This window comes from Bemisia tabaci, chromosome 5 (assembly GCF_918797505.1).
Source record: "Bemisia tabaci chromosome 5, PGI_BMITA_v3".
Lineage (NCBI taxonomy): Eukaryota > Metazoa > Arthropoda > Insecta > Hemiptera > Aleyrodidae > Bemisia > Bemisia tabaci.
In genome coordinates this window covers 46935920-46962865 of record NC_092797.1, presented here as the reverse complement: position 1 = coordinate 46962865, position 26946 = coordinate 46935920, and the positions used below count along the sequence as shown (strand labels likewise).

General features: G+C 43.8%; 1 protein-coding gene across 2 annotated transcripts in view; it reads right to left on the bottom strand.

Annotated features, from left to right (window-relative positions):
* The window catches only part of LOC109031843 (uncharacterized), a 381329-nt gene that overhangs the window by 132168 nt on the left and 222215 nt on the right, over positions 1-26946 (bottom strand). The window contains exons 1-2 of one of the 2 annotated variants that reach the window (XM_072300834.1): positions 7038-7262; positions 5193-5716 (exon numbers count right to left, since the gene is read on the bottom strand). In XM_072300834.1, coding sequence (XP_072156935.1) covers positions 5193-5396 — 204 coding nt within the window. In that variant the 5' untranslated portion in view covers positions 5397-5716; positions 7038-7262. Of the gene's footprint in view, positions 1-5192; positions 5717-7037; positions 7263-26269; positions 26297-26946 lie in introns of those variants that run through there. The other variant, XM_072300833.1, reaches the window with a different exon arrangement.

The following is a 26946-nucleotide window of genomic DNA, read 5'->3' as shown; positions in this document are numbered from 1 at the left end:
CCAACACTGTATCGGTTGAAGGCAAAATTGTATTTTATCAATGGAAACTATACCAGGACAACACAATTTCGAGTCAAGATGGTGACATTTTTTGTGGATCTAACGTTTCAAATTGAGTTGTATCTTTTTTCCTGCACCAAGATCACTGTTTTTTCAATGAGCTTCATAAAACAAGGCATATGTAAAATATCAATCGATGCCTTCAAGGGCCAAGATTGCATCCGGCATTCATGACATGTATTTTAGATGCAATCTAAAGAATTCTTTTTCTGGCCGTTTTGCAAAATGGTGAAAACCTGATTATTAGAGGAAATCTGGATCTTGGAATTTTGGAATTCCTCTTCGAACAACCCCTAGAGGGTGGTTCTGAACTTACAATAATAAGATTCCCACCTCCTTCGGTCCCTAACTAACAGCCTGCCCTTAGCGCTCAGCGATCGTTATTGCGATTGCTAAGAAAACGATGCTCTTAAGATAAGATTCCTGATTTTTTTGCCCGTGCAAAACGTTTTTCGTAGTACGAAAGTTTCTACGAGGCGTTCATTCCTCTTGACTTTTTTCCTCCCATTTTTTTTCAGTTAACAATGCTACTTAGCGAAACAGCGTCATGTTCCGAGCCTTTCAACCTCGCTCGAGTCGGTAATTATCGCGTTAACGGCGTCGTTTTTCGCGGGTAATGGCGCGGTGGAAATTGGTCTGATTGTTTTACGAGGACTGTTATGACGGGTCGTATAGCCGCCGCACAGTGGGGCGAGTCAATAGGAGAGGTCGAACAAAATTTGGAAACTTTAAACGCATTATCTCCGTTTATACAAAACTTCGAGGCTCTAAAAGTGGTTTCAATGGTTTCCTCGTGAAATTTCCATCTTTAAGCACCCCTTGAAACATAACATCAGGGTTGCCACAGAATTTAGAGGATGAAATTCCCTTATTTCCCTGATACATCTTGGCGAAATTCCCTGACGATTGGAGATATGCCAAATGGTGAAAACGACATAATTACAAATACAAATAGTTTTCAGGCAAATTGGTTGTTCGGAACGTCAAACCTTTCTTATAGAGCAAAAAAAAAGTGACTTACAGATTTTTCCCTGGCATTTTGTAATTTTCCCTGAAATTTTCAGGTTTTCCTTGACTTTTAAAAATTCTCCGACTGTGGCAACCCTGTAGCATGTGACGAAATAAACAATAAAATTTGCAGTTTTAGTAAAAATTTCGTGTCCGACCTCTCTGATTGACTCGATCCGTTGTGCGACGGATCGGAATGAGGCCGGGCATAATGATGTATTACGCGACTCGTATTAATGGGCTCGCCATCCTTAATTTCGGCGCCAACTGTTACAGTGTTTGCCCTCCGGCCTTAATCGGCGGGATCAGCCTGCGGCAGCGACAATATTTTGACTCCAGCAACGCTCGTTAGGGCTGTTTACCCGGGCCCGTAATCGTCCCGGTGAAAATTCGGCTATCCAGTTATGTTGTTACATCATTAACCGGCGATTGTTCTCGTCCCACTTGTGGTTCAAGGCCGAAAATTTGTTACCCCGCGAAGGTCGGATGAAGCACCCGTTTCGAGTTCAGGCACTGAAAAAGAAAACTTACGGGCTATACAGATATACCGTCCGTTCCGAACTCAGAGCCCGGAACTTTCGGCCTCTGAGCCCGGAACGCGGACGGTATGCCTAAACAGCCCGTAAATACGACTTCCGTAGCCAGAGTTTTTTTTTTTTTTCAGTGTGGTGCAGAAACACAAGCTGTCATACTCGTTAACACCGCCAGATTTAGCGTGCGGTCCGGTTACTGAGATTGATTTACAAGCTATAGATAAAGAGGACAAAAGGGATACGGAGGGATCCTGTTAATAGAAGCGGGCGGTTGCAATTGGCTAAGGAGGTAGGTAATAACAGCAACTCACGAAAGGTCCTGTGGTAAGTCCATCAAATCCTCCCTTAGTCTATAGGAACTATCCACTTCAACCGATAGGATCGCTCTATGTTCCGTATGTCTTCTTTGCCTATAGCTTTATCTGTCATAAATTTCAATTATCAGCCCGCAGGTGGTACACTGGAAAATAAACACATTGGATCTAGAGTCCAGACTCTAGAAAACATTGACAAGAAAAAGGACTCTTGATTCAATCAGATTTAAGCTTAAATCAAAAGGAAATCCGCTCAAATTAAGAGGCTTGGTTCTTGATTTAAGCTTAAATCTGATTGAATCAAGAGTATTTTTTCTTGTAAATTTTTTTAAGAGTCCGGACTCTAGATCCAATGTGTTTTTTTTTTCCAGTGTAGAGATGGGAAACTTATAAGAATTGGCGCCTCTCCTTGTACCCCCGCAGAGATTCTTTTTGAACACACTGGTTTTCCGATCAAAGTCGTGGAACACGGTAGTTAGCGTGCACCACCTGAGAGGTCCCCGCGGAAGAGCCGATGAGACGCACTCGAACCAATGTGACGCAATGTTTGAACAACACCCGAGCAAACAGCCCAGAAGTGGGTACACAAACCATGTTGCCATCTTGGACGGAATAAATTCGACATCCCGTTTAAAACTGATGCAATTGGGCAACGTTGGACACTAAACACTCAAACTCTCTTATGGGCGCGAGTTCCGTGGCATTTAATGTCAAGAATAGAAAATAATACCCACGGAACACTGCTGCCAGGATGCCATAATCCCTGTGCTGCTTTGATGCTGAATTGAACTGGAGTACCCGTATAGGGAGAGAACTGCCATCTCAATCCTTTTACTACAGAAATAGAGTGCCGCCATCTGATTGGCCGGCGCGTTTCAGGCTTTCATGGCAACCCCTTCGCTCCTAGTCGTGAACCAAGGTGAGAGGCCATCCCTAACAGTGGCGTGGCATGCATTGCGATATGTCGATTGATCCACCATTCAAACCTATGGAAAAGGATCGATAAAATGGGTGTTCGCAACGAGCACTTAATGATAGATTCTTTACTATTGCTTGAAATGGGGAAATATCGATGTATCGAAAAGCACGCTCTGCCACTGGTCCCTAAATAACGTAACGCTCTAAGGGGGTCGAGGAGAGCGTTACGCCATTTTGTGTTTACGCGTTAAAGGATAGGGACCTACGTCACAAAGGCGTTATAAGGGGCGAGGTGTGGGAAAATGCTGAAAAAGTGCGTTACGTAGTTTAGGGACGACCCCATATAACAAACAAGATGGGGACAGAGTTCTAGTCGTGATCTGATAGGTATCTTTTTCAACTTCTGAAATGAGCTTTAACCCAACTTCGATACATCCCAGTCTCCTGGTCGCTGAGAACTCTTCCCTTACAGATCTGCACTCCATTTTTCCGTTTCATACTCACAAGACTTGACTCTTCCAGTGATTCAGACGAAGCTTTCAGGGAATCTGGCAACCCGCAGAACGTGTAGTGACTAATTCGGGAGCTGTGTGTTAGCCGTGTTTGCTCAAGTGAGGCGTCACTTACGCTTGATTCGAACTTCAAACAAAACTTGTCGCCCGAGAGGGGCTAACTCCTCGCAACTTCGGTGATTGACAGCCATGTGAAAGCGATGTCCGTGTCTACGGGTGGACAGACACTTTGTAGGTTCAGTTATGAGCGACGAGGAGAAGTAGCTACATAAGGGGGGGATAGGGGAAGGGAGGATGTACAATCATCTAAAAAACTTCACAAGAAGTATACTGAAGTGACGAGGAGTTTGTTCCACTTGTAGTTTTGAAGGATCATAAAGTCATTTTTGTGAAAAAGACTTCAACTTCAGACTGACTCAAACAAGGTGCCTGGAGTCATTTCCTCTTTCTCATTGGCTTATTTCCGGAGTCAAGTGTGACTCAGTTACACATTGAAGATAGCCCGAATCAAATTAGTTCTACTTGTGATGTCTAGAATTTTAGATTTTTCTTCATTCCCTAATACTTCCCTCGTTTTTTCGAATTTTTAATAAACAATCTAATGATGAAAACCCTAAAGCTCCTTTCATTCCCCACAAGATTCTCTCGTGAAAGACAGAAGCTCCGTTCAAAGTTTAAGGAGAAAAAATAAATGTTTATCATCTCATGTCTGCTTCTATGCTGCCACCGATTTTAAAAATAATTTAATCTTGCATTGGAGAGAGAATACATCCCCAGTTTTCAGCACCAATTCTCCGAAAATTTCCCTGATCGTTCTGGATATTCATGCCCTGACGAATCCCAACGCATACCAGTTCTTCCCCGCTGGAAAGAGTGTTTCTGTCGAACCCAAATTTCTCAATTTTCAAGTCACACGAAAACCAAAATTGCATGGAATCTATACCATAAGCTCCAAGACCTCCTAATTTTGCGAAACTGGTAACGCTTAGTTCCAGCGTTCTACCGGGCCGATTTTCATGATTTTTGCGGCTATCGACGGGCAATTGTCTCTAGATAAGCCAACTCTTTTCAGATTTTCAAAATATGGCCCAGGTTTTTTTATATTACGTGGTAAAGTTGCGAATTCTCCCATTTAAACAATGTAAATTTATACTTTTTGTCATAGTTCGTTTGAGCGTTCTACCGGGCCGATTTCCATGATTCTTAGGTAAATCGACAGGTAATAGGCCCTAGATGAGCCCGCTCTAATCAGATTTTGGAAAAAGGACCCAGGTTTTTTTTAAAATCACGTTATAAAAGTGAGTGAGTTTACAGAATGCTCCGGTACTGCTACCGCTATGCGCGGGAGGATGCGCAGTGGTCGAGGAGGTTGCGCAGTAGATGGGTAGCCTGCGCATCAGCTTTACACTTATCTACACAAGATTCGCGCTAGCAATCTCATGTGGAGCGGTGGCCGTGTCGTCTAAGACGTCGGTTACGTCCACCTGGAATTCGATGTGGGTTCGATCCCCGACCCCCGATATCTTAATTATTACCAATTACCTGACTACCATAGCTCATTGTTTTACTGCAATATTTCATCAAGCAGTCGTTCCAAAACGCGTCCTTTAAATTTTAAAGTAATTTTATGTAAAGTTTAAAATTAAAGTATACCTCATATCGTAATTGTTTAGGGGAAAAATAAAACTAACACTGATAGGAGGGTAAAAATAGGGCCGCGAAGCGGCCCATTGATGGCGCGGAGCGCCTTCAGGGGGTTGGGCCGCGTAGCGGCCAGGGGGCGTAGCCCCCTAGTATCACCTATCGACAATCAACATTGAAAGGTGCATCGAACACCAGAAACCTACCGTAGAGGATTTCCGAGCTTTGGGCTTCCTGACGCACAGCTCGATCGGTTTGTCCGACGGCACTCCGACAGAGGGCGCCACCGTCGCCTTGGCCCTGGCTTTCTTCTCCTTCTTCGGCACGTTGTTGTTGACGACGATGCTGTTATTGTTGTTGTTGATGGTGGCTGCCAGGGGGTCGGCGCCCCCCTCCGTCGACTCGACCATGGCTTTGTCGCCGCCGTTGGCTACGATCTTTTCTTTCTCTTTCTTCTCATGGCGGTTCGACTCTTCTAGCTTCAGCGTCACGGTTTTAGACCTCCGACACTACTTTCGTCGACACTACAACCTCCGACACTCGCGAGAGAATCACAGGAACCAAAGTATCGGGTCGCAAATATAAGACGACACAAATAGGCACCAAAATCAACACAAGTTAAACTCCAAGGGAGGACTGTGAAAATTCAGCAGGTTATCCAATGCTGCGTCGAGGAGGGATTTCCAACGATGGAGCACTTCCGAAACTTCACTTGTTGGTGGCACTGATCCTAAAGAAAAAAGTAAAACTTTGAAATTCGCGGCACGCACAACCGAGAAAGGTTACATTTGAACAACATTAAGCAGAAAGGTTCCATCTACTTTGAGATTTCAGATAAAAAGCGTTCGCCATATTGTTACGCTCGAGCAGATACGTGTCTTCTCAAATCTCAATAAGTAGATTAACCATTCTGCTTAGTGAGGTTCAACCGTCGCAGGTAATATTTAGAGGTGTGATTCGCGTCCTAAAGGCTAATGGAAAGAACTGAATGGTTACTGAGAGAGCATTCCGAATCCAACAGATAGAATTCTCATGTAGGGGCTGTATCACACGAGTTTTCTAATTGCAAAAGCGTGAAAAACCCCTTGGTTTTCGGGTCCATTCCACATTAGGGACTTAAGTTCTTTCAGCACGCTTGCCTGGCCAACAGCTCATTCTGTTTTGGACACTCAAAAAGTAATTGAAAATCAGACCTTTGCTGATAAATGAGTAATTATTTTAATATCCCGACTTAATTGAGCTTCTTATAAAAAAAAAGTGCCAAAACAAAATTGTATTATTATATACGAAATGAAAGGAAATTTAGCTGCTTTCATTCAATGATGGGTCAACGATTTCTTTCTTTCTTTTTCAGAGGGTAATACAGTGAGAGCCTAATCATTAACAAGAGAGAGAAGAGAGAGAGGGCGTTTTAGATCCTGACAGAAGAGGGAAAAAACGCGCCGGCAGAAAAAGATGAGCAGGTCGACTCTCAAGGGGTAAAAAGCATGATTCGAAGGATGTCAGCTGTCGAGAGGAATGAAAAAGCGGGACTGAAAAACTTGCGGGAGGCGGAAAAAAGTAAATAAAAAGAAGCTTCCGCGCGACAGAGATCCGTTTATCGCGGACTTTAAAGTGAAAATAAATTGGTCCGGGCGCGGGGGGAGAGAACTCCCTGGTAAATAAGTTAGGGAATAAAACGAACAAGGAGAGATAAGAGCCGGCTCATGAATAAATTATCGCCGCGCGAAAGAGTTCTTGCAAAATTAAAAGGGAAGATTTTCTCCTCCGCTCTGGGAGCGAGGCGAAGTATGAAGTTATAATAGCGAAAGCGAAGCTTTCGCAAACCGAGGAGGGAGGGCTGGCGGAGGGGGGGGGGGTGAAAATAAACAATCAAACGGCAGCGGCCAGACCGGAGGGTGGAAAAGTTACGGAAAGCTCGAAACAAAAGTAAATAGAAGAGCGCCGCGGAGAAAAAAAAAGCGCGTAGTCAGCCGTAATCTCCTCCAAGACACGGCGCGGAGAGCTTTAAAAAATAAATAAAAATCCCATTCGCGTATTGATTTTCTAACCTCACACTTTTCAGGGCGGCACGCTCCCGCCGACCGGGCGGGGGTAACAGGCCGAGCTCACAACACACCGAGCTTTGTACAAGCTGCACTTTCGGCGTAGGCTTCACACTCGAGGAAACGGAACTTAGGCACGATCCACGGAACACACACACAGGAGGTATCCAGTTGGCGGTGACGATGTTTCGCACTCGGGGCCGGGAGAGAGCGCGCACGTGGTCCGGGGCGCGCGGAAACTCACAGACTGACGGGCCGGAGCTCGGTGCACTTGCAGCGTGGCGCGCGGCGGGGAGAGGGGGGCGTCGCGGCGCGGCGGAGGGGAGGCCGTCTGCCGTCGTCGTCGCGGGGACCAGTTGCTAGGGAACGCGCCCTGCGCGCGCAGCCATGGCAACGCGGCGCGGCGCGGTGCACCGAGACGCTCTGTCTGCCGGCCCGCGGCCGCAGTCGTCGCGACGGGGGGAGGGGGTGACGAGCCCGCGGAGCGACGATGTCGTCGGCACTCCTGGAGCATCGGGAGGAACTACCGGGAACGTGCGGTCGACCCGCGAGCGTGAGTCGGGGCTTCCAACATTATCGCACTGCAATATACTCGTGTTAGAAAACGCCTCTATTAATGACGTCTTTTGCAATGGTATGTCAAAAAAGAGGGATTGCCGTTGGACAATTGTGAGTAAGGGGCCACCTAAGCACCCAGAGGCGCCGCATGAAAGTTTTCGATACGTCAAAAAGTAGACTACATTGACCTAGAAATAGCCCTAAAGTTTCGTATTTCTAAGTCCGTTCAAAAGTTAACGAGAGGGAGCCGAACTTTAAGAAGACCCTGTATTATGCAGTGTTGCGCCCTTTACAGGCACAAACAAGAGCACTAATCGCCTAGCAACTTATTCTATGGGGGTGGAGAAGAGAGATATCCGCTGAAATATCAAAATTTGATTTTTAAATCCAACTCAACGAATATAGCTTAGTTGAAAATTTTGCCTACAAAATGGACAAAAATACATACGTAACACGTAGGATTCTGGATGTAATATCGACCAAAACTTCACAGAGTATTCTCCCAGCAGACAAAAAATGCTCTAAGGATTTTTCCAGGTCACTCAAGCCGTGAGCACTATCGCATATTTCTAACCGAATTAATTCCAGAAAAAGACACGGTGATTTTTAAGCCATTGTTATAAATCCACGACTACAAAACAAGAAAATCCATCGCAGGAACAATTCAATATAAGACCAGAATTCCTATTCCTTCCAATACGCTCCCTCCGGATCATCGTAAACCATCGTTCAACAGTTGCAGCGAACGTAGAAAAAAATGCTCATTTGAACGATCTTTGATCCGTGGATTTCTAGGGAGGAATTGAAACCACGAAATTACCGCAATGCGCAGACACGATTTAATAGACATTCAGTAGCGGAGCGCTGCCAAAAGCCCGCGCCGGGGGAGTCGATCGAGGGGACAAGGGTGGGTTGGGGGGCGGGGGGACCGGATCCCCGGGAAAAAGAAAAGCTCCTGTAACAATAAATCCCGATTACGGAAGGGACGTAACCGGGGGGCGGGGTGGAAAACGGTTTTATAAGTGGGGAGTTTCGCCTCTCGAAAGGTGCCGAAGAAAAACGACCCAATCAATGCTCGGTTACGATTCCCGATCGCAGGGGGGAGGGGGGTTGGGGTGGGTGGAGGGACGGCGGGACGAAAAGTGTCATAAAAACGTCCGACGACGCCGCGGACGGCCGAAACTTGGACGGTGTCCATCGACGTGATTTCGTTGGAATTGTTTCCAGTTTAACCCTCCCCCCCCCCCCCTCCGACACTTTATCTCGGGGGCGAAGAGGCGACACATTGTTCGGTTGAACTGTTGAAGGAGTCGATAAAAAAGAGCGTACTCTGGTGAGTTACAGATTTACCCGGTGGATTAAGCTACGGTTTTATGGAGGTAGCGCTGAGCGGGCACGAGACATGATTCTCCTTCATTCCGGTGCTTATGCAATTTGAGCTCCGGGGAGTTGATATAGTTGTATGGCGCGCCTTACGTGAGTTCACGCATTAAATGGTATGCTTCTTGATTCTTCTCGGACATGAAAGACGGGTGAGCATACAAGGGGGGGGGGGGGGGTGTCGATTTCAATCGCCAGTAGTGAGTTCAAAGAAGGAAGAGAATAAACTGTACCGACTTTTAAATTACGAAAAGATCGAGAACTGTAAGATAGTACCGCCTACCAACAAAATAACCGGAGAGTGTTTGGGCTGGTTTTCATATTTTTGTCCTTCGGATTCGATAGGAGCCTTTCGATAGACTTTAAAATAAGCTGAAACACCCAACTTCACTGATATAAACGTAAAATTAATTTCAAATGCATATAGAATTATTAAAAATTTGGTAATCTGTCGTAAAACTGCAAGAAATAAAATAATAAAAACTGTAAAAAACTATCGAGCAAGTCATACTTGATAGTTTTTCTTCGAAACTGATGGCGTAAAATCGAAATATACGTCGAAAGAACATCACTGAATTACAGAACACAACACTTAAAATATTTTCCAAACAGATTTCATTAAAATTAGATGTTTCATCCAGGGGTAAAATCTGAATGTTGATCCCGTGTTTTTCCTAAGGGTGGCGGAACTTCGCAGTTGCGGGCTTTTCAAATTCCTTTCAACTTTCGAAAGTAAAGCAGCGCTTAAACAGAACTTAAAAAGTTATTCCTCCCGTAATCGCTCCTATTCGGCTGCCACGTTAGCCTATTGACTCACTTCAAGTTTAATACTTCACTCCGAGGAGATTACGCGGAGCGCTTGAGAGCCGAGACAGTAAAAACTACTGTAACACGAAAATAAACTCCTGGAGCAACTCTAATTATGCTCGTTATCGGGTTCTTATGCAAATGCTCGTTTCATGCCATCTCTATTCCGTTCGGCATGAGCCCCGGAGCCCTCTATTAGCGGGTCGTCGAATAAAATTGTATTTTTATTAACTTTTAAACTTGCTTAAATTGAATTCGCAATTCGTGTCGTCTGGTGGCTCAGCGCTCGACGTCTTTACGGAGCCATTTGACGGGTATTACCGACACATAAATAGACGGCTTAGCCGGCGAATTGCGCAGGAACGCCACTCGGGAACGGTAAAGCTTTCAATTTCAGAGCTTAATGTTCTTAAGGCTCGTCAGGAATTCGGATTGAAAATAAGTCCTCGTCATATTTGAAATATAATTATGTACTTTAAATAAGTCTTGTTTGCGCTCTAACGTACATATTTTTCGAGGACAATTCATAATCGTTGCTCTTTAGAGAGCCTAAGGGTTCAACTTAAAATCAGAGAAAATTGCGGAAAAGAATTCTGGCTTTCGGTAGATTTATCAAAGAAACAAATAATATTTGAAAAATGGGCGTATAATTTTTCACCTAAATGAATCTAGTCAAAGCAAACTGCTACTTAAGATTAATTCTGCTTCCACGACCGTCAGTTTTAATACCCTCAGTTTTTCACTCTGTATGTTTCCTTCTATGCTACTTCTGACACCTGCAGACATTCGCACTTTATACCACAGAAGGTGCCTCAGATGTTACGAATTATTGCTTTCTAACAAGGATTTCCCTGACTCCACCTAGGAGAGAAATCCTTTGATTATTATTGGAGAGGTCTAGTGCAATCTTGTCTCTAAATGATAAAAATTCCCTGACTTTAACCTGTTTTTCTCCGACTGTTGCTACCTTGAAATAGAGAGGAAATGATAAATATGGAGGAATAAAAAGAAACGCGGGATAAAAAAAAGGAATGCCTCGCAAGATACCTCCACAGTGCCGTGATGAGTAATACCACTATTCGAACTCTTAGGAATGCGGATTGCATACTCGCTCAAATGAAGGAGAACACACATCGTCACCTTCCGGCAATATTATCACAAGCGTCATGCGACTTTTCAAAATTTCCGCCGCCGATGTATTTTTTAGCAGAGAAATTTTCGGTTGCATCTATTTGAAAATTTCACTGAATTTTATCGGCAGCACAAAGAAAATTCTGTGACATTTTCGGACAGCTTCGTTGAACGATTTCTCTGTAAAAAATAAAAAGGTGGCGGAAATTTCTAAAAGTCGCTTGCCGCCTGTGATACTTCGGCCGGCAGGTGACGACATTGAGATTGGACATTAAAATATTTTAAAATATCGTGGTAGGAACCGGTAACGCTCTATTTTTCTTCATGCGTATTTTTGATGGCGCATCATAATGTCATCACAAAGCGTAACGAATAAAACCAGGACATATTTATTTATGTCAAACAAGCAAAGGCCCATTATCAACCCGAAATCGATCAAAATCCGGACCCTCGGAGATATCTCCATTAGCGAGTCGACCTCTTCCGAAACCTCAACCGGAGTGATCTCCGCAAAAGGAGTAGCGTTTAGCGCGAAGGCAGCTGCGCACTTGAGGATGCAAACCAGTTAGCAAACAAAACGTTTCGCGAGCCCTCCAACTCGTGTAATGATACAAGCCCCGGAGGGACACGAATGACATAATCCCTCAAATCCCTCCGTTATTCTTCCAGTCAATTAAACCGAGACCCCAAATGAAGAGGGCGCAAGGACCCTTCCCGGTCGCTTGGGAATTTCGACGCAACTTTTTCTGTCACGTTCGATGCGTGTTTGTTGCGGAAGGCATTTGAATAAGTTGTTTATAAAAGGAAACAAGTCCAATTTCACATGATCCTTGGCTGTGTGATAGGGCTCGTGTTTCAGGGCTCATCTAGGAATCGACGTGCATCCTTTTGGACAAAACGTGTTCATTTGTCGTGCGCGTGGAATAATGAAGACCCGGTATGCAGATCGAAAGTAAACAGACACTTATCAAATCATTCTCGATCCCTTATTCTTCGGCAGTTGAGTTCCGACGGTGCGCGATCTCCTTGGATGGGGCTTGGAAATTTTTGCTAAAGCAACACTGCTGTACTAAGGAAAAACGCCGTATGAACATTCAAGAGTTGCCAAATTTACTTCGATAAAACGTTTTTTTTTTTTTTTTAGGAACGCTAGAAATATTTTCCCTTGAAATTTTCAGGAGCTTTAGGTAAAAAAGCGAACAAAATTATCTGAAAAATTGGAGGAAAAATATTTACAAATTTTCCCGAAAATTCGCGATTTGTCGAAGGAAATTTGGCGACGCCTGAAGGTTCATACGGCGTTTTTCCTAAGCACGGTAGAACAGTGAATGGTTCACTTTTTAGTAGATGGCTGAAAGACCGCGATGACAGCATCACCGATGTCTGAAACTATCTCTTTGGGTCCTCCCCTTGCGATGTGGGCTTTTTTTGTTGAAACGACGTAGATGCTTTGCATAGCTGCTCAGAATACGCAATTTTGTAGACAATTTCAGAGTTCCCAGCCGATCTCGGAAAATATTTCCAAGTTTTTGAGATGAAACTGACATTTTTGCCGAACTTTTTCCGTGGAAAAAGTATACTTGAGTCTGAATTAGATGCAGCGTCCACTTTTGTCATCTATGCCGGGGGCTGTTCTAAAAATACGTCTAAAATTTGCCAGAATTTGTCGAATTAGATTAATGTCTAAATTTTGGATTTTTCTGCCCTCCCCCACCTTCATTTTACGTGACGCTTTTGTGACGTAGGTTCCTGTCGCGTAACGCTCTCCTCAATCTCCTCCCTGATTACAGCGTTATGCGTTAAGTTATTTATGAATGACCCCCAAGATCTATCGGTTCTGCACTGGTAGCAGGAGAACCAAGTGGACAAAATCGAAAGGTTTATCAATGGGGATCGTACTTTTTTCTTCCGATTTTTAGTCAGTAAAAGACTTCTACACATTTTTACACTCTTGGGTAATTTCCTGACTTATTCCGATGACATTTTTTCCAAGTTTTCCAGACCGCTAGGGATCCTAAATTATCAGTACACCGGAGGAAAAACACATTGAATCTAGAGTCCAGACTCTTAAAAACATCGACAAGTAAAAATACTCTTGATTCAATCAGATTTAAGCTTAAATCAAGAACCAAGCCTCTTAATTTGAGCGGATTTCCTTTTGATTTAAGCTTAAATCTGACTGATTCAAGAGTATTTTTTCTTGTCAATGTTTTCAAAGCCTGGACTCTAGATTCAATGTGTTTTTTTTTCCAGTGTAACCTAAACAACCATAGTCAGTTTTTCGTCCGTACATTGCGTGACTCGATAAGACAATTACTTCTCCCGGATTTTCCAGATAGAAAAACTTCCAGAACGCACAAACGAAATCGTTCCCGTGAAAATTCCTCCGTATCGCCGTCCTTCCAGGTCACCAGCGCTCCTGAATGACTCATCTCCGATCCGACAGGAACGCTTGGGAGTCTCGTCGAGCTGCAGCGAAATAATTGGTACTTGATTGAACCCCCCCCCCCCCTTCCCCGTCCCCCAGGGGCCGGTGATGAATCGGTATCGACGATGATCCCGTCATTATATCCGAGCGGATTATCCCATTCATCGAGTTCTTTGCCTCGCGGATCCGCGGTAATTTAGTCGCTCCGTCGACGTAAGCACCCAACTCCATTATAAAGTGAGCCCTGGAATGTATAGAGTCATACGGAAAATACGGCTCATCCCGTACGCTCTTGCGTTAACGACTTAACGACGGCGTAATTTTTCGCTCCACACAACTGCACTTTCTCATGAGCCCTGTTTCTCGTATAGTGTAATGCTGTAGAGGGCTCACGTTCTCCGGTCCGCGTAACGCATAATTACGCGGCGACGAACGCGGACGGGCGGCATGAATATTTCATAGGTTAGGGCGGCGCCTTTGTTTTTGTTTTCGTTTTCGGGGACGGCGGGAGGTCCCGAGGGACGCGTCCGAGTCCCAATTACGGCCTACCTGAACGTGCCCGCTGCGACGCGGAAAAATTACGAGGATAATTCGAATTCAAGACGTTCCTTTCGGGGAGAGTGGATTTATTCGCGGATTCGACTGCTTTCAGAATCGTTACTTCTCCTGAATGGGATAAGATGAATCGGGGACGTATTCCGCATCTTTTCGAAGAGGATCCGGGGGTCGAAAACTTCTCGTCGAGGGGAGCACTGTTAGAAACAGGCCCGGAGTTGAGTTTGGTAGTTAAAAATGGAGTAGTGCATACGACTACGGGCCGAAGTGAATAACTCTGGAAAGTACTCGACTCGAGCGGTTCCGAAGTCGAGGGAAGGGGTATGAAGGGTTCAGAAGATCTAGGAAACATCCGTTCCGCAAAAATGTCCGGAAAACCCCGTAATTTTTAATGATTTTCAGGAATTTTTGACCCCCTGTGGATTTCTGTCAGATTTTTAAGAGTGGATATCAGGTCACCTCCGATGACGGGAAATGGAGGATGAATACTAGTTTTCAGCCCAAGAGTTGCTGCTTTTTAAGTTATCTCCGATTTCCCTGCGGGTAGATCCCGTAGGTCATTGAAAATGTCGGCCTGACAAAATTTCTCAGTTCATTAGTAATGTTCAGAGGAAAGCATCTTTTGGTAACTCCAATACTTTCCAAAACCAATTTTTTACGATCACGGGTAGAATCTGAGGGAGGACGCTGGAGGAGACGATTTTATACTTCCAAAGGAAAAAATTCTCGTGACTGCAAACTTTCGCGAAATCCGAGTGGTTTTTCTTAATTTATCCTTCGTGACAAAAAACCTTTTCAATGAATCCCATTGACTGATCACCCTGATTATACAAAACTTAAATCTTTCCACCGCTTCTCAGGAGCTTCTATCTTGACTGCGCTGTAAGTTTAACCGTCTGAAAAACCTTTCTTAAGTAAAGAAAGTCTGAAAAGCTTGTTCAAAGAAGAGGCATTATGGACCGAGACGTCCCTTTGTAATTTGTTCTTCGTCCGCTTGAACATATCCAACAGTTTTAATTTATAGCGAGTCTTTTTTTAAAAAGTAAAATTAAATTAACAACTACTTATTATCAAGCACTCGACTCCCGCCGCGACAAACTTCTCTTCCGGGGGGCGGCGAACAAAAAACTTGCTAACTACGCGACGCCGTACAATGGAACGAGTCTTTGAAAGAAGTTGGACATGAAATTTTTTACAAAAATTGTAAAATTGTGCGTTTGTTTCGTCACAATTTTAATTTTAAGGGGTGCTTTTTACAGAAAATTTTATGAGAAAACCAAAGAAACTACCGTTTAACCATTAGCATTTCATGTTGATGAAGATACGCGCTTTTAAAGTTTTTAAAACAAGTCTGACCTCTCCCATTGACTCGGTTCACTGTGCGCCAGAACCGCCCCGCGAAGGAGGGCAAACAAAACGCGGCGTGAAACAAGTGTAATCGCGAAAAGCGGGCGAGATAACTCAACACGAAAAACGCCAAGATTGAAAACAACACGGGGCCCGACACTTATCCCATTAAAACGAAGCTGTTCCCGTGTTTGTCTTCCTCCTTACACAATTTATGCGTGTTTATAAAACAAAACAATCGACCCTTAGTTTTTTTAAACGGGATCCCGGGCGCGCTCTCGCAAGGGCGCGGAAAAGTTCCCGAGGGAGCGTTCCGGAGGGGCGGGGGGCGTCGTTGAAATACGAGCGCTCCCGGATAATATCGGACGTATATTTCGGCGGTAAAAGTTGGTTTAGCATTTGCATAATATCGCGATATCCCTCTCCGAGCTTTTTACTCGAGGCGAGGGGCGAACTGTAAATATTCCATTATTGAAATTAAGTCTTTTTCGAGGGCTCCCGCGCGCGGGTTGAAGAAAAGTCCCGAGAAGGGCGGCGGGCGGGGCGGGGCGGGGGGCGAAAAGGTTGGAATTATTCAGCACTTAATATTTCCACCCCGGAGTGTGTGTATTTATTACGCGCCCCTCCCTTCCCTCCGACGTTTCACCGGTCTTGGCTGCCTACTTCATCAAAAGTAAATATGTTCGGGATGTTACAAAAAGGTGTTTGTGAGGGGTTTTGCGCATACATTAGGCGTCCGTTCGTATGTACGTATTATAAATACATAATACAGCTCGTCGGGTTTTGGCCGAGTCGAGTGTTAGTCGGCTCACCGACGCGCTAACCTGAGGCTCCGAGCGTTTCTCCTCGTGAGGGATTTTTCCGCTTATTCCGGAACACCGCGCGCCGTCGTCTTGTTATTGACTCGGAAAAAGGATACCGCTGTTGCTGCTCCTATGCATTCACTTTTGCCGACCTCCCGAATTGAAGGGGAATCCATCATAAAGCTTAGGTCGGAACCAGATCTTGTTAGGACTGGGGAAAGAAAATAGGACACCGCGCGCCGTCGTCTTGTTATTGACTCGGAAAAAGGATACCACTCTTGCTGCTCCTATACATCCACTTTTGCCGACCTCCCGAATTGAAGGGGAATCTATCATAAAGCTTAGGTCGGAACCAGGTCTTGTTAGAACTGGGGAAAGAAAATAGGACACCGCGCGCCATCGTCTTGTTATTGACTCGGAAAAAGGATACCACTGTTGCTGCTCCTATGCATCCACTTTTGCCGACCTCCCGAATTGAAGGGGAATCTATCATAAAGCTTAGGTCGGGACCAGGTCTTGTTAGCACTGGGGAAAGAAAATAGGAGACATGTTTCAACCTGAATGCATCAATCATCAGTTGGCTCATTAGTTACCACATACATTTATGTTGAATGGTGCTGTTCTCTTGTGTGACATTTGTCTCATCTTTTCTATCCCCAGTTCTATTGACTTGGAAAAAAAGATACCGCTGTTGTAGGTTGCTCCTCCTGTGCGCTCCATTTTAGCTTACCTATCAAACTGGTAGAGAATCTGACACCATTAACCGCTTTTGATGAATTTGACCACATTTTAGAGTAAGGAAATTCTATTTTTGGCTCATTCAAGAAGCGACATATGTGCCGTTAGTTTCCCTGTGCAGGGAGGTGCTTTTGTGGATGTGCCAGGAATCACACTGGTTTTTCAATGCGTACCAGACGTTTCCTAGTTATCTGAAAAATCCCTCTATTTTTCCCGAACACGACCAGATCTTCAGAAAATGTGACTGCTGTTCAGGATTTTTACATTGCCTGCGACACTGATTACAAGAAAGTGGCAACACAGTTAGTACTCCATTTAAATCCACTAAATATATCGATTCTAGCTAAACAGGCTGTCCTCACCTAGAATCGATTGTTTAACATTCATTCAACCGGGAAAAACAGTGTTGCCAACTTGCAAGAATCGCTTCTGAGGGTCGCCTGTGACTTTAATTACAGCAACGTTTAAGACTTGAGAACTTCAGCGCTAAGCATACGGAAGTCCCACGTCGTGCACCAAACAACATGGAGGTTCAAGAAAGAATAATTTCGAAAAACTTCACAACCGCGGACACGCCTTTACCATCTTAGGCAAAGCACTCGGTCTCCTTTGCAACCGAAGCGGAGGAATGAGCCCCCCCCCCCCCCCCTGATGTGGTGTCCTGTCCAGGCCCGGACGACAAAAGCTGCAGAAAGCTTGAAAATGATGTTATCACGCTATGCTGACTCGCATTAGACGCGCTTGAGAAGTTATTTTCAAAGGGTCCGGGGCGTTGTCACATGTTCGCCGGAAAAAATCGCTTTTTCCTTGCGTAAAACGTGAAATTTTCCGGTAGCGTAAGCATAAATACCTTGGAAATCGTTCTTTCCTCTCGTAAAAGTAAGGTTGCCCGGTAAAATGAATTCAGTTGCCATAGAAAGCGTTCTCCCCCCCCCCCCCCCCCATGAAAGTAACGTTGTCCAGTAACGTAAACGTGATAGAGAGTGGACTTCATTTTCCATAGAGGAGCCGCTATTTTTCCGCGCGTAAAAACACATATCGTTGATTTTTAGGAACTAATGAGAAACCAAAGTTTACCCCTACTACCCCCAAGATTTTCTTAGGAAAACTATCGAGTTACTTTCATATTTCGGCCGGTTATTGGCGCAAATTCAAATTTTCAATTCCAAAAGTGCCCCTGATGTTTACATTATCTGCTCAATGAAAGCTTTTCTATTATCATGATGATTCAAAGATTCAAATATGTCATTCAGGAGGTCGATACTGTCGTCTCCGATACAATACTCATAGTAAATACAAACAAGTATCGACAAATTCCACCATCTCTGAAAACGGAATGGTCTCTAAGCGATGGAAGAAGAAATTTCCGATTTCTGGAGCTGATTCCCCGATTTCTCCTCAATTTTTCATTCCCTGATTTTTCCTGAATTTTTCATTCCCTGCAGAATGTCAGGTTTTTTTCCGGTCCTAGACACCATGCTTTTAAGGAATTTTTCATGATCTTAGCAGACTACAGACCTTTCACTTTTCCGACCGGTAGACTCCGCGATGGGGAACCTCCAATCTGACAACGCGGGAAGTTGCAATCCTCCCTTACGCGGCCACCGCGGCCGAACCCGGCAAATATTTAGCGTCCCGCGAACCGCTGAATATTTCTGAATATGAAATGACGATGTGAATGCCTCGGGATTAACGGCCTAACCACTCAGGGGCACACCGCCATGCTGAGTGCAGAAACCTCGTCCCTCCGTGGGATTTCCTTACGGAAGTTATGCGATTTCTCATTCTCAGCAGACCGCTAAGGCTCTGAACTCTTGACGAGTTGAGCTCACTTCTTTTATTCATGACCGATTCTGCTGCGGTAAGGAAGAACGCCGTATCATAATTCAAATGCTGCCATGCTGTGTTTTGGACACACTGAACTAAAAGCATGGTGCTTGGTATTCTTCATTTTCTGTATGATTTTTCCTGATTTCCAAGGGGAAAAACTTGATGAAAAATTGAAAACCTGAGACTTTCTTCAATTTTCCTAACGCTTCGTCTTCACGGGACGTTTCATGGAATTTTCCCCAAGTTCTAATCGTAAGATTGAAACTTCTGGGTTATTTCCCCGTAAAATAACACATCTTATTAATTTCTCTGAGCTGTCGCTCTTAGGACTCCACAAGGACTCTACTTGGTACTGTGATTCGTACTGACTAACTCAATATTTTTCTCAACTTCGGAAGCGAGATTTTTCTTTGAAACAAATACCATGAAACGTCCAGAGGAGATAAAGGCCTATAAAGATTCTCTCAGGAAATACAAAACTTACTCGTAAATGCAGGAAAAGAATACTGCATCTCATACTTTGTCTAGTTCTTGAAAGCCTAGTCAACAAGAACCAGAATTAAAACTAGCAAATAATTGATCTTAGAGCTGTAAAATCAGAAATTCCCGGTTTTTAGCATAGATTCCTCAGGAGATTTCCGCACACTTTTAATACCGGTATTTATTCCCGGTCTCCCCAAAATCAATTCGAAAGTTTCCCAGAAACTTCGTCGTTATTGAAGGAAATTTGGCAAGGTTCGAATGATTATACGGTGTTTTTCCTCGGCACAGAAGGATTGTCGCCGGGCCATTAGGAGCGCTTGAAGGGGACGATTTTACTTCGGCCGACACACATTCGAAGCTCACGTAACGATGGTACCTCAAGGGGTGAAAATTGGAAATAAGTTGCGGAAAGCGCCGAGGCTTTTGAGTCCTAAGGCGAGGAAAGAAACCCCAGCCGATAAGTTTGGGACCCGAGCGTCAATATTTACTTCCACCCCTTTCGGGTCGAATTGCATGCCGACGAGATTAATCTCCCGATAATCTGATAGGACATAAAACGCGGTGAAGGGGATGATCGATCGAGAGATCATCCTGCTCCGTTCATACATTTTAAGGGCTGTTGATATTGAAATCATCCTTGCGGAGGGCCTATATAGGATTTCTGATGTAAATGCATCAGCACAAGTCTCTTAGGGGCCGTGTAGTACTGGCTCTGCTGTTACAAATGGTTGGATCTTCATCGAATAAAACTGATCGATAAATTGTGTAAGATCCCATGGATACATTGATTTTGATCGATTCAACAATCAGTCCTGTTCAACGGGCGAAAAACGCATAAAAAATTTTCCGAATTATCCGCCAAAGAGAATGACACACTATTGATTGAATGCATCATCGTTGTTTAATTACACACGGCAAGTATCAATATGCTATTTTTCGATCAACATAAAATTTGAATTTTTTTAAACCACAGAACGTGGGTGCGGTCAGAGGTGTTTGCACTCGTTCACGGATAGCAAATCACACGTTTCTGCGAATCGACAAATTTGAATATTTTGCTAAAACAACCGAATCGTTTGAATTCCTGACATTCTCCTAAATTTTTTAACAAAAAAATTAGTTGCATTGAAGGACATACATGGACTAGTAAAAGTTCGAAATATTCTTCGTTCAATTTTTCTCATTTTCTTTGCGATATGTCTGATGTTTCCTTTATCTGAAGAGGAAAATGAACAAATTAGCACGTATAAGTCTGTAAAAGCTCGTGATGTGCTGTCAACCTGAATGATCAGCATCTTTGATAACCCCTCTTACAATCAAAGAAACCCTTCGACACATGTCCGTCGATATTCATAAATTTATGTTAATGAGACAGTTTCGGGCAGATTCGATAAAATCTATGGGCCTCAAAAGTACCTTGTGTTATTCTTATTAACCATGGAGAAGAAGGAGCAAATAAAATCCTGAACGATTTGATCAAACGGAATTGATCCTAAGAAGTTCCCCGTTACAATGACGAAGCGTGAATGATCGATTATCGATTTCTCCCCATTTGAAGCTATGGTAAAGAATCGATTATTAAGGTAATCGTTGCGAATACCCTGTTCATCGATTATTTTCCACGGGTTTAAATGGAAGAGCAATCGATATATCGCAAAGCACGCCACGCCACTGAAATATACGTATCTTCTTTTATTCGAACATGAAGGCGTGGACTCATTTGACTGCCTCCAGGAAAACTGAACGAGAAGAACCTCAAAGAAAACAGAGACACTCGAGAGAGACGAAGGTAAATCGTTTCAAAAGAGAGGACCAAACAAGGAGATGAGTTGCTTGGAGGGAAGAAGACAGGATGAAAACGAAAGACGGGCGAGAAAAACAAACTTATCGCGAAAATGAATTCGAGAACTCAATAAAAGATTTTTCTTGAGCGTTGGCAAACAATGAAAGGTTCCGCTTTTCCACTTTTTTTCTCATTCGGTTCATGAAAATTTTCCTGTGATTATACTGCCAATCAAGTGCAGTTGATTTGAAAGGCGAATTCACTGCCAATATTATTGTTACGCTCGTTCAAGAAGATAACAACGGACACATTAGCAAGAAAAAACATCTCTAGCGAAAGGGAAAAAAAGATGACTTACATTACACTGCAAGAGCATTAAAACAATTTTGAAAAAGACGAACGAAAGGAAACTCAAATGAGTCTGCTAGAAGGGGATGACAAGCTTTGTAGGATTTCAAAATTCCATAAATTTTCAGGGGTTTTGAACATTCATATCATACGGCGTTTCAAAGATCTTTTTCGCATGATTTTTCATGAAAATGCTTAATTCACATAACATTTACAGCGCTGAATATCTCGATATTGAAAAAAACAAAAACAAAATAGAGCCTCCTAAAAATTATTTTCACATAACATTACAGCGCTAGATCTCCTAAGATTGAAAAAAAGGGGGATTGCCCCCTAATTATTGATAAAATTTTAAATTTGAAATCAGCAAAAACACAAGTATCCTCTCCATCCCATTTTCTTTCTTTTCGATCGGAGAGCCACCGAGGCTGCCTAATCATCCCTCTACCGCTAACCACGGTGCCCCTACCCCAAGGACCCTGCGAAAACCTCGTGGAGTCAACGGCGGGATAATCTTTCAGGCTGGCAACCCGTTTCGGAGGGGGCAGCATTTGCATTCAAGGCAGACGCGAGATAAGACACGACGCGACCACCATCGGAGAGGCTCAACTTTTTTACAGCTTCCCGCTTCACCCCTACTTACAATGCCTCCTTCCCTTTCCCTCCGAACCGAACTCTCACTTCCGCACGACTCGCGTCCTCACCAGATCGGGCAGGAAACCACCCAAAACAATAAGCAAACTACCGAGCTTTCCCGTTTTTTCAAGCTTTTTACGAGGTCGGGGGGGGGTCCCCTCCGAGTTTACGGGGATCCTACGCTGGATGGCGCTGCGATCGGCTGGTCACGGCAGTGGGACGTCCTATAGAACTCGTCCCTGATTTTACCCTGTGGTGTGACCGGGAAAGTCGAATGAGTTATTGGATGATGAACCTCCGGGAAGAAGGATGTGAGGAAATACTATCCGAAAGAGTCAAAGGGTACACGCCACACAACACAAAAATCTCATCGAATGACATTTTCTTGGCCAAAATTTCTAGTCGAGGAGGCAAAGGGCACTTTAGAACTTCCTCTTATTTGACGCTCCAACTCTGTTTTTACGGGGTTTCCTTGTCAATTTTGGAGAAAAATTGTCCCGACTTTTCCAAGTTTCCCACACCAAGTTGAAATTTTTCTCTGACTGATTCCTCGAGGAAATCTAGCACACTTTACTCTATACTGGACGCAGTGTGCACTTTTCAAATCATTTGCGAAGACCTATATTACTGTTAGTCAAACGGATTCAGGTGCGTTTCATGATCGGCCAAGCCGTGAGGTATGCAAGAATCAGATATTGTAAGAATCAGATTGCAACACATTGAATTACTTAAAATTTGGGTAAAATTCCAAGAATAGTTCATTGTATATTTTTCGAGATGCATTTGGCCAGGGACGGTGAAAAATCTTGAAATTTTCACAGATCGTTTAAAACACTTGATTTGTTTTACAGATTTTCTGAGTCTAGAAAATTCCTCAGAATTTTCTCACTTTCAAAGAAAACTCCCTGACTTTTCCAGACTTGGCAACCGGCAGTCTCCCCCGGTGACCCGAATTGAATACACAATCACCGAATCATCTGACGAGCCCCCCTCCCTTTGCTCCCGATCCCTCGGGACTGCAGAGCTCTGGACCCCGACTCCACTCAATCAATCGGTCCAACCCCCCCCCCCTCCCCCGCCACCGCGCGGGACACGACACGAATCGAACATTATTTCAGCGCGCGATAAATCTTGATTTGTTGACTAACGCGAGCGGGGGCGAATTGCCGATATTCGGAATCACGGTGGTGGTCCTGCGAACCAGTGACGCGGCGTGCTTCACGATATATCGATTGATGTGCCATTTAAACCTATGGAAAAAGATCGGTAAACAGTGTGTTCGCAACGAGCACCCGAATAATCGATTTTTTTCACAGCTCCGAATTGGGAAATATCGTTAATCGATCATTCACGTCTCGCCACAGTGTAATCGTCATTCTCTAAGTCAGTCTTTGGGGTCTGCGGACTGAACAGAAAGAAACCCATGTGGCATCTTTGTGGTCAGTTCAGCCCTTCTTCACTTCATTTAAAGTGCAAATTTTTCTTCAAAAATCAATGAAATTCCACATCGAACTAGGCAGAAAGAAAAAGTTGTACGGAAACTATTATACATGCACCATGAAAAAATTGGGAGGTAAGCATGCCCTGGTAATAAAACCTCTTGGACCAATGCCGCATTGCATTGACTTAAGAGTGCAGTTTCTTGTCGCCGGATTTAAGAGTCTTGAACTCTTGTTTTAAGCGGATTTTGCATTGATTCAAGCGGATTTTGCATTGAAACAAGAGTCCAGGCTCTTAAATCCAGCGACAAGAAGCTGCACTCTTGAACCAAGAGGTTTTTTTTTTACCAGTGTGCGGCTGGCCTGTAAAATTGATAGGCAAAAAAAGATAAGAGAGAATGGAGCGATCCTATGGGTGGTACTGGTACCAGTCTAACTCTTGCTTGACGAAAAGGAAGAATTTCGTTGTTTCAACAAAATCAGCCAGCTCGTTTGAATTAGAATGGTAGAATTTTGAAGCAAAATCGACCTCTTCAGTGACACAGCAGTGTTGATAAGGATTCCTTTTCGGTGGTCATCATGTAACCGGAATCAACATTTCAGAAACGACAAGCTTAAAAGGCATTTTAGGAGCCCAGCCCTTTTAAATCGGACCGGACTTTTCGACGCTCCTCTGACTCTGAAGTGTGGGCGTAACTCAATTTCAACACGAGCCCTAAAACACATAGAGCTAAACGGACAACAGGGCTCAACTCAAAAAGCAGATACGCCTTTCTGTCAGAACAGCGACGATTTTTATCGTCCCGAGCGGGAGTATCTCCGAAAACTCGCTCACCGAATGCCCGAGAGCATTACGCAAGCGATTCCGTTGCATCGATGAGGAGTTCAGGCTCGCGGGTAAGTGGATAAACTCCGGAGGAGGGGGGGGGGAGGGGGGACAGAGGAGCGCCGAACAATTGGATTAAAATAACAAGTGGAAAGCTCTCGACTGAAAGCTATCGAGACGGAATGGTTCGCTTTGAAGCGGCGGCTAATTCGTCCGGGTTTTGTCATGTAAAACTTTCTCAATTAAGCTGCCGAGATCTCCGCCTCCCCCCCCCCCCGAGCCGCGCGCGGGAGTCGAGTGCCCCCCCCCCCCCCACCCACGGGTCCTCGGGGGGAAAAGCGACTTTTTATCCTTTTTCGCCGTCTGTTTATTTTCCCTTTCCGGGGTTGGTTCCGACGACGCGCCTTCGCTCGGCGAGCAGGCAACCACCGCTGCTTATGCTTTTCTCGCGCCGTTGAGCACCGCAACCCGCAATGTTCTCCTTTATCCTTCCGCCACAATGGCAAAAAGCGCGGTTCGGGATGGAACGTCCGAACAACGGGCGTCTCTACTGCCGTCCTTTCAATGGTTTGCTTTATTTTCTTCTTCTTTCGTTTGTTTTTTCTCCTTTTTTTCGTGATGAAGTGCAAAAGTAAGTAATTTATGTGTGGGTTGAAAGGGTGGTCTGACAACCATCGAGGATTTTTTATTGTTAAATTTACTTTGAAACGAGAGAACCTTGAAAACTTCCTTCGCCAACTTTGACATCGATGCAACTGCTTGCTTTCAGTATTTTTCGAAGGAAAGGGGTTCTTGAGTTTGATGAAGCTAAACCAGACAAAGTGCACTTTTATTGCAAAATGTATTTCATTTTCAAGTGGAATAGAAGTGTCGAGTTTTTAACATTTAAAATAAAGCACGTCCCATTCTGCCGTACTGAGGAAAAAACGCCGTATGAGCTTTCAGATGTTGCCATATTTCCTTCGATAAAATCCAAATTTACCAGGAAAATTGGAATATTTTTTTTCAAAATTTTAGGAAAATTTTGTTCGCGATTAATAAAAAATATCTGAGAATTTCAAGGAAACTACTATGCAATACTCTCCACACCAACACATGTTTATTCGAGAAAATTTGGCAACTCTTGAAAGTTCATACGACGTCCTTCCTTATCACGGTAGTATTGTCTGTCACAATTATTTATCACTAAACTTTTAGCACTTACACTCGTTTATTAAGAACGAACGGTCCATTTAATTCTCGTTCTGACAATCGGTCTCTTTGCATCGAAAGTCAGAGAAACTCCGGCCTACGCCACACCACATCGCAAGAGGACGCTTTTCCGAGCTTTTCCTTGCCGTTCGAATTTCCATCCGCGTTCACCGCAGTACAATGCTGAGAAATAACGTCATAAGAGCATTCGAACGTTGCCTAAATCCCTCCAATAAAATTATAGTTTTTCTAAAGAACCGCTTGAGAACATTTTTCACTCGAGTTTAAAGGTGCATTTAATTCCCAATTTAAACTAAGTTATCTACAATTTTCAAAGAAAACTATCCATAACTTTTCTAAAACAAAATAAAACATTTTATCGAGGAGAACAAGGCAATATCCGCATGCTTTTGCGGCATTCTTCCTGCAGCCCGTTGCCTTCGCTGCGGTTTCTTTCCGAGCGAGTAATGTCGCGAAAACACGATTTATCGCCCGGGAAGGGACGGGCGGAATCCCTTTCACCAGCTCCTATTATATTTTCATTATTTCTTTTGCTATTACGTTTTTTTCTTCCTTTTTTTGTTTATTGCATTTCTCCCCGCTCAGTTCGTTACGGAGGGGACGGGAGGTGGTGGCATTTTCACATCATTACAAAGCCATCATTACATTTGCCCCTTCCCGCTCAGACCATATTTCTTTCTCTATGACAGGACCAACATACGCGATTACTGTGTAAGCTTCCTGCATACATTTGTTCTCGTGTCGAGTCGTGTCGTTTGAATTTTGCTTATCTGTATGCGTTTTGTTTCCTTTTAGTTGCGTCAAATGAAGCACTCAAAATCAAAGGTGATAAGAGATGACATGTACTTCGAACAGAAGTTATTTTGACATGAATCATTGTGTATTGAATGATGTGTTTCATTAATTTAGAAGTAATAATGGTGCATCGTCTTACCTTATCATCATCTCCTTCACTATCACACTGTAACAGAGAAGAAAAACAAAATGTATTAAGATTGGAAGTGATAAGTCGAAGATTCGTATTGATGTTGGAGACTTCTTTGTTTAAATTGAGCAGGCATACAAATGAATTTCGTTTGAAATGAAAATTCAAGTATTTGCGGCAAAACTGGGCTAGCTGATACGTAAATTCAGTTCTGAAAGTTGCTCATTGAGAGAGAAAAAGAGTTGATGTTGGGTACCAAAAACTGAAAACTTTGAGCCATAATCCTATTGCCTCTGATCAAATTTGAAGCAGTACATTATGCAGTCGTGCATCATGCACACTCTGGCGTTATATACAGGGTGACATGTTTCCTTGGACTTCAAAATTCCGTGACCTTACAGGGATTATGAACATGATGTTCCCTGACTTTTCACTGTTTTCTCCTTTGTTTTGGCGTAATTTCCCATAACAATCTTTCTCACGAAAAATTTTAAGAACAAAACCATGCAATATGAAAAATGCTATATTATGCTGAGAACTGTTCAGGGTTGGGAAAACATTCTCTGACTTTTCCAGGTTTTCCCTAACTTTTCGAAAACTTACCATTCCGCATCTAGGTTGCACTGGTGAAAAAAAACCTCTTGGACCAATGCCGCATTGCATTGACTTAAGAGTGCAGTTTCTTG